The 13,896-nt window shown below is 42.2% G+C and overlaps 1 protein-coding gene across 1 annotated transcript in view; it reads right to left on the bottom strand.

Annotated features, from left to right (window-relative positions):
• The window catches only part of EXT1 (exostosin glycosyltransferase 1), a 272,410-nt gene that overhangs the window by 28,578 nt on the left and 229,936 nt on the right, over positions 1–13,896 (bottom strand). The window contains exons 2-3 of the mRNA XM_084621526.1: positions 10,035–10,128; positions 7,865–7,972 (exon numbers count right to left, since the gene is read on the bottom strand). Coding sequence (XP_084477652.1) covers positions 7,865–7,972; positions 10,035–10,128 — 202 coding nt within the window. The remainder of the gene's footprint in view (positions 1–7,864; positions 7,973–10,034; positions 10,129–13,896) is intronic.

Genomic DNA, 13,896 nt, shown 5'->3' with positions numbered 1-13,896 from the left:
CCACTGGGAGGGAATGGGCAAGGATGTTTCTACCTATGTCCAGTCTTGTGAGGTGTGCCAAAGAGTGGGAAAACCCCAAGACCAGGTCAAAGCTCCTCTCCAGCCACTCCCCATCATTGAAGTTCCATTTCAGCGAGTAGCTGTGGATATTCTGGGTCCTTTTCCGAAAAAGACACCCAGAGGAAAGCAGTACATACTGACTTTCATGGATTTTGCCACCCGATGCCCGGAAGCAGTTGCTCTAAGCAACACCAGGGCTAAAAGTGTGTGCCAGGCACTAGCAGACATTTTTGCCAGGGTAGGTTGGCCCTCCGACATCCTCACAGATGCAGGGACTAATTTCCTGGCAGGAACTATGAAAAACCTTTGGGAAGCTCATGGGGTAAATCACTTGGTTGCCACTCCTTACCATCATCAAACAAATGGCATGGTGGAGAAGTTTAATGGAACTTTGGGGGCCATGATACGTAAATTCGTAAATGAGCACTCCAATGATTGGGACCTAGTATTGCAGCAGTTGCTCTTTGCCTACAGAGCTGTACCACATCCCAGTTTAGGGTTTTCCCCATTTGAACTTGTATATGGCCGTGAGGTTAAGGGGCCATTGCAGTTGGTGAAGCAGCAATGGGAGGGATTTACACCTTCTCCAGGAACTAACATTCTGGACTTTGTAACCAACCTACAAAACACCCTCCGAACCTCTTTAGCCCTTGCTAGAGAAAACTTACAGGATGCTCAAAAAGAGCAAAAAGCCTGGTATGATAAACATGCCAGAGAGCGTTCCTTCAAAGTAGGAGACCAGGTCATGGTCTTAAAGGCGCTCCAGGCCCATAAAATGGAAGCATCGTGGGAAGGGCCATTCGTGGTCCAGGAGCGCCTGGGAGCTGTTAATTATCTCATAGCATTCCCCACCTCCAACCGAAAGCCTAAGGTGTATCATATTAATTCTCTAAAGCCCTTTTATTCCAGAGAATTAAAGGTTTGTCAGTTTACAGCCCAGGGAGGAGACGACGCTGAGTGGCCTGAAGGTGTCTATTACGAAGGGAAATGTGCTGGTGGTGTGGAAGAGGTGAACCTCTCCATGACCCTTGGGCGTATGCAGCGACAGCAGATCCAGGAGCTGTGCACTAGCTACGCGCCAACGTTCTCAGCCACCCCAGGACTGACTGAACGGGCATACCACTCCATTGACACAGGTAATGTTCACCCAATTAGGGTCCAACCTTACCGGGTGTCTCCTCAAGCTAAAACTGCTATAGAACGGGAGATCCAGGATATGTTACAGATGGGTGTAATCCGCCCCTCTGAAAGTGCATGGGCATCTCCAGTGGTTCTAGTTCCCAAACCAGATGGGGAAATACGTTTTTGCGTGGACTACCGTAAGCTAAATGCTGTAACTCGCCCAGACAACTATCCCATGCCACGCACAGATGAACTATTAGAGAAACTGGGAAGGGCCCAGTTCATCTCTACCTTGGACTTAACCAAGGGGTACTGGCAGGTACCGCTAGATGAATCTGCCAAGGAAAGGTCAGCCTTCATCACACATCTCGGGCTGTATGAATTTAATGTACTCCCTTTCGGGCTGCGAAATGCACCCGCCACTTTCCAAAGACTTGTAGATGGTCTCCTAGCGGGATTAGGAGAATATGCAGTCGCCTACCTTGACGATGTGGCCATATTTTCGGATTCCTGGGCAGACCACCTGGAACATCTACAAAAAGTCCTTGAGCGCATAAGGGAGGCAGGACTAAATGTTAAGGCTAAGAAGTGTCAAATAGGCCTAAACAGAGTGACTTACCTTGGACACCAGGTGGGTCAAGGAACTATCAGCCCCCTACAGGCCAAAGTGGATGCTATCCAAAAGTGGCCTGTCCCAAAGTCAAAGAAACAGGTTCAATCCTTCTTAGGCTTGGCCGGTTATTACAGACGATTTGTACCGCACTACAGCCAAATCGCTGCCCCACTGACAGACCTAACCAAAAAGAAACAGCCAAATGCTGTTCAGTGGACCGGAAAGTGTCAGAAGGCCTTTAACAAGCTTAAAGCGACACTCATGTCTGACCCTGTACTAAGGGCCCCAGACTTTGACAAACCGTTCCTAGTAACCACAGATGCATCCGAGCGTGGTGTGGGAGCAGTTTTAATGCAGAAAGGACCTGATCAAGAATTCCACCCTGTAGTGTTTCTCAGCAAAAAACTGTCTGAGAGGGAAAGCAACTGGTCAGTCACTGAAAAAGAATGTTATGCCATTGTCTACGCTCTGGAAAAGCTACGCCCATATGTTTGGGGACGGCGTTTCCACCTGCAAACCGACCATGCTGCACTAAAGTGGCTTCACACCGTCAAAGAAACTAACAGAAAACTTCTTCGGTGGAGTTTAGCTCTCCAAGATTTTGATTTCGACATCCAACACATCTCAGGAGCTTCTAACAAAGTGGCTGATGCACTCTCCCGTGAAAGTTTCCCAGAATCAACTGGTTAAAATCGTCCTTGAGATGTGGAAAATATTGTTAGTCTTTATGTACTTGGTAGTATATTTAGAGATGCATGTGTCTTATTAACTCTGTTTTCCTAGAGCTCCAGGAAGAAATCCCAGCCAGTGTTTCACCCTAGCTGAGATTTGGGGGGCGTGTCATAAATATAAAGGGAAGGGTAAACCCCTTTGAAATCCCTCCTGGCCAGGGGAAAGCTCCTCTCACCTGTAAAGGGTTAAGAAGCTAAAGGTAACCTCGCTGGCACCTGACCAAAATGACCAATGAGGAGACAAGATACTTTCAAAAGCTGGGAGGAGGGAGAGAAACAAAGGGTTTGGGTGGCTGTCTGTAGTCGTCTTGGCCGGGGACAGAACAGGAATGGAGTCTTAGAACTTTTAGTAAGTAATCTAGCTAGGTATGTGTTAGATTATGATTTCTTTAAATGGCTGAGAAAAGAATTGTGCTGAATAGAATAACTATTTCTGTCTGTGTATCTTTTTTGTAACTTAAGGTTTTGCCTAAAGGGGTTCTCTATGTTTTTGAATCTAATTACCCTGTAAGATATATACCATCCTGATTTTACAGGGGGGATTTCTTTATTTCTATTTACTTCTATTTTTTATTAAAAGTCTTCTTGTAAAACACTGAATGCTTTTTCATTGTTCTCAGATCCAAGGGTTTGGGTCTGTGGTCACCTATGCAAATTGGTGAGGCTTTTTATCCAACATTTCCCAGGAAAGGGGGAGTGCAAGTGTTGGGAGGATTGTTCATTGTTCTTAAGATCCAAGGGTCTGGGTCTGTAGTCACCTAGGCAAATTGGTGAGGCTTTTTACCAAACCTTGTCCAGGAAGTGGGGTGCAAGGTTTTGGGAAGTATTTTGGGGGGAAGGACGCGTCCAAACAGCTCTTCCCCAGTAACCAGTATTAGTTTGGTGGTGGTAGCGGCCATTCCAAGGATAACGGGGGTAATATTTTGTACCTTGGGGAAGTTTTAACCTAAGCTGGTAAGGATAAGCTTAGGAGGTTTTTCATGCAGGTCCCCACATCTGTACCCTAGAGTTCAGAGTGGGGGAGGAACCTTGACAAGCCCCACAGAAAATATTTCAACTGTTATAGCAGAAATAAGGGAGAGACAAGACAGAACTCGGGGTGGGCGGTGTGTGGAGAAATCAAATCAGTATCTTAGATGTCTGTATACTAATGCAAGAAGTACGGGGAATAAGCAGGAAGAATTCGAAATGCTAGTAAATAAACACAACTATGACATAGTTGGCATCACGGAGACTTGGTGGGATAATACGCATGTCTGGAATATTGGTATAGCAGGGTACAGCTTGCTCAGGAAGGACAGGCAGGGAAAAAAGGGAGGAGGTGTTGCCTTATATATTAAAAATGTACACACTTGGACTGAGGTTGAGATAGAAATAAGAGACAGACTTGTTGAAAGTCTCTGGGTAAGAATAAAAGGGGTAAAAAATAAGGATGATGTCATGGTAGGGGTCTACTACAGACCACTTAGCCAAGAAGAAGAGGTGGATGAGTCTTTTTTTAAACAATTAATAAAATTATCCAAAGCACAGGACTTGGTGGGGATGGGGGACTTCAACTACTCAGACATCTGCTGGGAAAATAACACAGCAGGGCACAGACTATCCAACAAGTTCTTGGAATGTACTGGAGACAATTTTTTATTTCAGAAGGTGGAGAAAGTTACTAGGGGAGAGGCTGTTCTAGATTTGATTTTGACAAATAGGGAGGAACTGGCTGAGAATTTGAAAGTGGAAGGCAACTTGGGTAAAAGTGATCATGAAATAGTAGAGTTCAGGATTCTAAGGAATGGTGGGAGGGAGAACAGCACAATAAAGACAATGGATTTCAAGAAGGCAGACTTTAGCAAACCCAGGGAGTTGGCAGGTAAAATCCCATGGGAAGCAAGTCTAAGGGGAAAACAATTGAAGACAGTTGGCAGTTTTTCAAAGAGACATTATTAAGGGCACAAGAGCAAAACTATCTCACTGCATAGGAAAGATAGGAAATATGGCAAGAGGCCACCCTGGCTTAACCAGGAGACCCTCAATGATATGAAACTCAAAAAAGAGTCCTACAAAGAGTGGAAACTCGGTCAAAGGATGAATAAAAACAAATAACACAAGTATGTAGGGACAAAATTAGAAAAGCCAAGGCACAAAATGGGATCAAACTAGCTAGGGATATAAAAGGAAACAAGAAAACATTCTACAAATACATTAGAAGCAAGAGGACGACCAAGGACAGAGTAGGCCCATTACTCAATGAGAGGAGAAAGACAATAACGGAGAATGTGGAAATGGCAGAGGTGCTTAATGACCTCTTTGTTTCAGTTTCCACCAAGAAGGTTGGTGGGGACTGGACGTCTAACATAGTGAATGCCAGTGAAAATGAGGTAGAAACAGAGTCTAAAATAGGGAAAGAACAAGTCAAAAATTACTTAGACAAATTAGATGTCCTCAAATCACCAGGGCCTGATGAAATGCGTCCTAGACTACTCAAGAAACTGACTGAGGAGATATCTGAGCCATTAGCAATTATCTTTGAAAAGTCATGGAAGACAGGAGACATTCCAGAAGACTGGAAAAGGGCAAATATAGTGTCAGTCTATAAAAAAGGAAATAAGGACAACCTGGGGAATTACAGACTAGTCAGCTTAACTTCTTACCCGGAAAGATAATGGAGCAAATAATTAAGCAATCAATTTGCAAACACCTAGAAGATAATAAGGTGATAAATAACAGTCAGCATGGATTTGTCAAGAACAAATTGTGTCAAACCAACCTGACAGTTTTCTTTGACAGGGTAACAAGCCTTGTGGATAGGGGGGAAGTGGTAGATGTGGTATATCTTGACTTTAGTAAGGCTTTTGATAGTGTGTCGCATGACCTTCCCATAAACAAACTACGGAAATACAACCTAGATGGAGCTACTATAAGATGGGTGCATAATTGGTTGGAAAATCGTTCCCAGAGAGTAGTTATCAGTGGTTCACAGTCATGCTGGAAGTGCATAAAGAGTGGCGTCCTGCAGGGATTGGTTCTGGGTCTAGTTCTGTTCAATATCTTCATCAATGATTTAGAAAATGGCATAGAGAGTAAACTTATAAAGTTTGTGGATGATACCAAGCTCGGAGGGGTTGCAAGTGCTTTGGAGGATAGGATTAAAATTCAAAATGATCTGGACAAACTGGAGAAATGGTCTGAAGTAAATAGGATGAAATTCAATAAGGACAAATGCAAAGTACTCCACTTAGGAAGGAACAATCAGCTGCACACATACAAAATGGGAAATAACTGCCTAGGAAGGAATACTGTGGAAAGGGATCTGGGGGGTCATAGTAGATCACAAGCTAAATATGAGTCAACAGTGTAACTGTTGCAAAAAAAGCAAACATCATTCTGGGATGTATTAGCAGGAGTACTGTAAGCAAGACACGAGAAGTAATTCTTCTGCTCTACTCTGTGATGATTAGGGCTCAACTGGAGTATTGTGTCCAGTTCTGGGTGCCACATTTCAGGAAAGATGTGGACAAATTGGAGAAAGTCCAGAGAAGAGCAACAAAAATGACTAAAGGTCTAGAAAACATGACCTATGAGGGAAGATTGAAAAAATTGGGTTTGTTTAGTCTGGAGAAGAGAAGACTGAGAGGGGGAGGGATAGCTTTGTGGTTTGAGCATTGGCCTGCTAAACCCAGGATTGTGAGTTCAATCCTTGAGGGGGCCATTTAGGGATCTGGGGCAAAAATTGGGGATTGGCCCTGCTTTGAGCAAGGGGTTGGACTAGATGACCTCCTGAGGCCCCTTCCAACCCTGATATTCTATGAGAGGGGACATGATAACAGTTTTCAAGTACATAAAAGGTTGTTACAAGGAGGAGGGAGAAAAATTGTCCTTCTTAACCTCTGCAGATAGGAAAATAAGCAATGGGCTTAAATTGCAGCAAGGGTGGTTTAGGTTGGACATGAGAAAAATCTTCCTAACTGTCAGGGTGGTTAAGCAGTGGAATAAATTGCCTAGGGAGGTTGTGGAATCTCCATCATTGGGGATTTTTAAGAGCAGGTTGGAAAAACACCTGTCAACGATGGTCTAGCTAATACTTAGTCCTGCCTTGAGTGCAGTGGACTTGACTAGATGACCTCTCAAGGTCCCTTCCAGTTCTATGATTCTAAAATGTGGGGGTGCTGCGCCCCTAGTTCCCCAGGTAAACGTTTAACCGTGTAACCGATAGAATTTTAATCGGTTAGACAATTACTGTTTACACATTATTTAAATCCCTAATTTCATGAACTAAAGATGCAGAAGAGTGTCTCTAGGGGGATTTTCAAAAGGGATGAGCACCTAGCTCATATTAATTTCTAGTGCCTCAGTACTTAAATACCTTTAAAATGTGGCACTTCACCCATTTGCCTCAAAATGCTTTAGAAATCACAGAAGAATCATGATGCCCATTTTACTGCAGGGGGAAACTGAGGCACACAGCAATACTTGATTTGTCCAAGATCACACAGGAGTTCAATGGCAGAGCTAGAAATCTAGAATCCACATCTCAGTTTAGTGCCCCAGCCAATGGACTATAGCCACAGCTTTGCTAATCCTTTAATAGGTGCTGCACTGGAGAAACTGATTTTCGGTGGTGTTTCCTTAATGATATTACTGTATACTTTGGCTTCTAACTGATTTGGAAGAAAACACGGAAATAGTATTATAGAAATAGGAAAAACAATCTTTGAGTGCCTTTAAGAAAGAAGCCAATAAAGACTGTAATAACACAACACTAACTGGCAATTCTATAGCCCTCTTTCATTCTCCCTCATGGAGATAAACAATTAATTGAGTCCCACAACACTTCGCGGAGATAAGTAACATCACCCCTAAAAATGAAAAAGTGAGGTACAGAAAAGTAAGGGACAGATTCTGCCTCCCACACCAACGTTGGGTAGCACCTTACTCCACAGGTAACATCTTCAGCGTCCCCATCTCCCTGTACATACAGCCATCTACATCAACAGGTCTCTTTGCAGAGTCAGATATTCTGCAGCGCAAGTACGGGGGCGGGGGGGGGGGGGGCAGCAATTGTTCCCAAATGATGTGTCCAGCCTAGGGCATGGAGTTTGTAGATAACGGAGGGCATCGTATTAGAGAGGCATCCAAAAGAAATTTGATACTCTTAAAAAGTTTCTGCTGTGTTTAACAATGTCTGAGCGATCTTCCGGTCAGAAAATGAATGATGTCATAATAAATGGGTTCATATTTACAGTGACCCTAACCCTGACTGACCTTTTGGATTCATCTTCCGACAAGCTTAGTGGGCGGCAGCAGCACTCTAGCAATATGCTGAAGGCCACAGATGTTTTCTTACCTGTAATAACAGTCGCTCATCCCCTATGACGGCAGCTTGGTTCCAATCAATCACTTCAGAAAATGGCAACTCCCATCCATTGCTAAGCATAACTGGGACACAGGCAGCCTGCAGAGAGAGGAATTGCAGGCATTAGAAGAGGCACTGAGTGTGTGGTCATTGATTAGCACAAACTTTGAAGTGCATACAAATTGAATTATTGGCATTTTCTGCAGGAGTCAGGACCCAAGCTCTCATGAAAGACATTAAAAAAGAAAACCGGCAAAGAGCCCTACAAGGCAGACATAACAATACATCTGCCAAGATTCCAGCTGATCTCCACTCTCCAAACAGGCTCCACATTTGTTTGCATGAAGGGAAACCCTGATTTTGCATGTACAAAGGAGAATTTACACTCGGATGTAGATGTTTTGTGAAACAACTACAGAGTTCTCTAGGGAGGTAATTCTCTATTAAATTACATAAGATGGTTTAAGAAAAACCCTTTGAAAATGTATTTGATATTTAACTCTATAACTCTTTTCCATAAGGCTAGATGTTTAGTTATCCACTTTGTACATCGTAGTACACGTTCTGTGCTTGCAAACAACTGCACATACAAAACCTAGCCACAGTCAGAGAGACCAGTTTGGAAAATTTAATCCATTGACTTTATGTTTAAATATATACATATATCACTCATTTATCACCAACTTTTGTTCTGCCAGTATGTCAATATACTATGTGCTATTGTTAAAATGTAAACTCTTTTGGGCACCAACCATAATTGTGTAATGTTTAGTAAACACTACATTACTGGTTCTGTATAAGTAAATAAATAAATTCACCGCCACCTATTCGTCAATCGGACCAGAACTTGAGACCTGATTCAAAGTCTGTTGAAGTCAGTGGAAAGGCTCGCACTGAGTTCAGTGGGATTTGGATCAGGTCATTGCTGTGGTGGTTCAGTTTCTTCTAGACCAAGCCAGATTTAACTGGTCTGAATTATTGCCCAGACAGTACAATAAATGAGCTGGTCTTTCCCATGCCCAGTAATAAGCGGAACACTGGGGAAGTTTTCTAATTACAGTACATTCTCTCTCTCTTTCTTGCTCTCTAATTCTGTGCAGTAACTTTGATCTAGTCAAGTCTATGCTACAGTAGTATTTGCAATGGGTAAAGATTATGTCCGTTGGTAAGGAAACCACATTACACTGTCTAAAACCCACCCAACACAACAACAATTTGCAGAGTTTTCATCTTCAGAATTCTTCACAGACCATTGATTAAGCCTCACAACTTCCCTGGGAAGTAGGTATAGAGTGGGAATACCAGAGAAAAAGGGTGATGTGACCCTAGGTGAAGTAACACAGGTAGTCAGTATCTTAGTAAAGACCAGAAGGTAGGAGTTGTTGACTCTTACTGCAGTGCTTAGGGGAGGGGAAACAGGAGAGAAGTGACTTTGGCAGGGGGAGACAGAGTGGCTCAGTGGGAGAGGTAGGAATAGAACCCTCATTACCTAACACCTGCTGCAGTGTTCTATCTACTGAACCACACTGCCTGTCACAGGATTTTCAGACCTTGTGCCTTTGCTCTCCATTGCTAGCCAAACAAAAGAGAGCATCTTGCTGACTGAAAGATTTCAAAAGGTGAAGAGAAGTTGGGGAGTCCTGCCTCTGACACAGTACAGAAGACTATTTTAAACACACAGACAGCAGCCGGTTTGAATGTCCTTCTTGCTGCATTACTTTCAGATGGGAAGTAGCAGAACAGAACCATCATCTGCACATTAAGGATGCAGCCCAGCAAACAACGTGTAGGCAAGTTTGCTTCAGCTGAAAACAATAAGCTATGTTTATTGCTCCAGGTCTTGCTAGAACAGGTCAAGGTCTCCCCTGGGAATCCAGATTCAGTTGGGCAAACAGCGCTCTAAACGAATCCAACTTTGCCTCCTCTACAATGAGCAGGGAAACCCTCTTCATGAAGGCAATGCAATTCAGCCTTCAGGTGAGCTCAGTGCCGAGCCCCTCCTGTGAAGAAGCTGCCAATTGCTTCATAAGCATGACTAGAGGCTTCCACAGTGTGGATTATTGCCCACTAGGGAAATTAAACACAAACCCAAACACCACCTCTTGATATCACCAGCTGAATTCCAACCAGCACTGTCAATGTTTTAATTCCCAGCTCTTACCTGCAGAGCCTCCAGAAACCTGAAGGATCCAAGCCTGCGGCCACGGGGAACCAGACAGAAAGTGGCATTGTGCAGCATTTCACGATAATCATACCTAACAGGAACAGGGTGGTGATGGAGGGAGATAAGAAAGAGAAAATCAAATTAACGATGAGTCTTAGAGTAAATGTGCATGAAAATGCAAATATCTGCTGATATACATCTGGATAAAATCATCTCCAATCAAGTCCATGTCCGTATGCTCACCATCAGGTTACACATTTCTCTCTGTGTCTTTTTCTTCCTCTCCTCCACTTCTCCCTCCCACCTCTTTTTTGTTTGTAACAGAAAGGCAATCAATGTGGTTAACAGAGAATAGACAAAAGGGATTTTGCCTTTGGAATCATCAATTTTGTTATTATGAATATACATATGGTGTTTTTTACTGCTGAAATATCTTTGGGGGAGCTCTGAGTTTGAAAGAAAAATACAGACAATTAAGACCAACTGTCTTCACGAAAACAGGGTTTCAAGACTGTACACATAGTGAACCAGATTTATTTACAAACAAGCATTAATTTGTTCACCTCTGAGCAAGACGTTTGTAAAAACAGCCCAGAATATTGAGCTATACCATACAAATCTTTCCTAATCAATCAGGAAATAATAATGAAGGGTCATCAGTTGTTATTGGAGGGGGGGAAGAGGGAGGTGGGTGGAGGAGGAAGGGAAATTAGCTGAAGAAAAAAAGCACAGAAACAAATTCTGATAATTAACCATAGAGCTGCAATAACCTCTGATCCTCAAAATTAAAGCTTTAAGCTCGATACTACTGTTTTTGTTCCAATTCCATCAATCACCTCAAAACCATTTACCAAAAACACACATCAAATCCTAACAGTTTCAAGCCAGTTATTAGCTAATTGTACTTCTGTATTAATGGAAACCTATGGAACTGTAAATGGAGCTGACCCTGCAGCCTGCTGGGTCTGAGACAAAAGGATCAAGATTAAATACCCCTCATTTCTCAAGATGTTACCGGCACTCTGGAGACAGGTGCTACTTTGACAGTAGCTACTTTGACAGTAACATGCAGCACTGAAATTTTCTAACTCTAATAATCTAATTTAATCATAGCCTGCAGGCACAGAATTTTTTTTGTATGTATATAAATAGAAGATGAATATGTATGTGTGTGTGAGCGTATATACACACACACATACACAGATCTACTTTTATATTCTCATACAGGGCAGGCAGATGGGAGTAAGCCAATTTTCAATTATAAACCCTGTCATTAGGAAGAGATCTTCCGAAGGCCCATTTGCTTAAACAAGCGTGTACAGCTAATTTGCACAAGAAAAGGTCGATGTGAATGGATTAAGATTATCTCCACTGAGAGTAAAATAAAAACTCTTGTTGCATTAATTAAATCTACAAAACAGACTTCAAAGTGGACATTTTTTTTAAACAGGTCGCAAGTTTGGTTATATATTTTCCCACTGAGTGGCAGCAATTTCTTTTTCTCAGCACAGAATATTGATTGGCAACTAAGTCCCAGCTCAACAGCCTGCAGTGATGCAGCACATGGAGGAAACGGTTCGGAAGCTGGAAAAAAAAGATGCCATATTTAAAATGTTCATTTTTCACATGGTGCGAAGTCTAACACTCATCACTGTCAGTATATATTGTACGACAGGAAAGTTTAATAAATACCAAAAATAGAATCCCCTGTAGGGTTGGAATACTTCACTCATTTGTCCCCATCATTAGCTAGCTAAAACTTTAAAATCCTGTTAATACCCTGGATTGCACAAGCACGCAAAACGTCAGCTGCAAAATCACAACAGAAAAGAGAGAAGGAAATGAGAAGAGTAAAAGTGAGGAGAGGCCTCAACAGGCCAGCAATTTTCACACTGTGCACCTTTTTTTTTTTTTATAACTGATTAGTTGATATGAGGGAAGATTTTCAAAGGCACAAAGTGGAGTTAGATTCCCATCTCCAAGTCAATAGGTGCCATTTGTGCTTTTTATCATCTCCCCTGTAATTAATTGCTCATCTCATGAACAGCCTGGCCATATACGCATAGAAGACCTTATCCTAACCTTCAAGTATGTATTTCCATTCACTTCAAGCGGTACTCCACAAATGTAACATGGGCAGAACCACAGTATGGTAACATACCCATCAATGAGATTCATGCTACAGTTAATGAATTGCACTAGAGATTCTTTTCATGACTAAATTTCACTTGGATTTCAACTTCAGTGTTCTAAGGTGACTCAATATGGTCCTTCATAGCAGCAGGAAAGGAATGATTTCTAATTTAATCCACATCAGATAACACCCTGGGATTAAGAATCTATTTCTTTGAAATCCTCAGACACGGTGAATTAAATTTTGCCATCATTTATTCCTGTGAAATGTTGAAGACAATGTAGATACACAAATTTCACTGAATGCAAACTGCAGCGCACTATCTTTTAACAAAATTGTACATAATACAGCTTACACACACAATGTCTATGTAGAGATCACACACAAAGTATATTTGAAAATCTGAGACACCATTACAGTATGAATGTTTTAGAAGTCCCCTATACAAAAGTAGTGCTTATCTGTAGACTACAGCAGAGATCATTTCATGTATTATTTTTCTTCATGCTGTTATGTACTTTTGAAGAAAACAAGAGTCACAAAAGTGTTATAAAATAAGGTAAATTTACCTACAGTTCATAGATGAACAAAAAGCTTCTGGTAAACTGCGAAGTATTGCTAGAAATGTTAGGTGCAGGTTCAGAAACTGAGAGGGAATAAAACCAGCAGTAACAACCACCACGAAAGAATTAATATACGAATGTGACCAACACCTGGCATCGAGAATGTGCTTAGTAGGAATTCTGACACACATACTTATTGGTCTTCTGAAACTATTTGAAAGCATGAGGTGATTATGCTAGAAGAACCCTTTCATTGGGTCCCTTTCTGCATGATATGGACTTGGAGTCATTGTCTCTTACACAGCAAAAACTCAGACACCTAGTCATAGAACAGACTACAAAACAACAGGCATCAAAAAATTTCCACTGGAGAGGGTGGAGCTGAGGAGCGACAGAAAAACAAAAGGACTTCAGTTTCAGGCACTTACATAGACCTTTCTTTTCTACGAGACATGGCAGAAAATGGAAACCCTGCACAGGATTTAAAATGTTGTTTAGCAGGGGAGGGAAAAGTATTCTTTCACCTTGCCAGGGAGGAGATGAAGTAGCATTTTATCACCTGAGAATCTCAGGGGCCACAACTGAAAGCACTCACACACTTAATTTTAAGCTTGTGAACAGTCACATTGAAGTCAACGCAATTACTCATATGCTTAAAGTGAAGTATACACGTAAGTGCTTGCAGTTCTGGGACTAAATTCTGTAAGGTCTAGGTTTGCTATTAGGAAAAACTATTTCACTTGGAGGATGGTGAAGCACTGGAATGGGTTACCTAGAAAGGTGGTGGAATCTCATTCCTTCGAGGTTTTTAAGGCCCAGCTTGACAAAGCCCTGGCTGGGATGATTTAGTTGGGGTTAGTCCTGCTTTGAGCAGGGGGTTGGACTAGAGGACCTCCTGAGGTCTCTTCCAACCCTAATCTTCTATGACTCTATCACACTCCCTTCTGACCGGGGTATGTCTTGGCTGAACAAGTTCCCTGCCTTCACTATGTTCTCCCAAGCAAAGAGAGGTTGCCCAAGCACACCTGCTTGCTTTCTCTTCAGAGATGGTTAACGGGTGTAATTGCTACAGTTATAAGGTACCAAACAGCTCTTTCTAACTAAGCATACTTTAATAAGTTTATCACACATCAACGCAACTCTAACATGGGCTCTGGAAGGA

Source organism: Lepidochelys olivacea (assembly GCF_965140295.1).
Source record: "Lepidochelys olivacea isolate rLepOli2 genome assembly, chromosome: 2".
NCBI classification, from domain to species: domain Eukaryota; kingdom Metazoa; phylum Chordata; order Testudines; family Cheloniidae; genus Lepidochelys; species Lepidochelys olivacea.
Note: the sequence above shows the minus strand (reverse complement) of the source record. Positions and strands in the feature narration are given on the sequence as shown.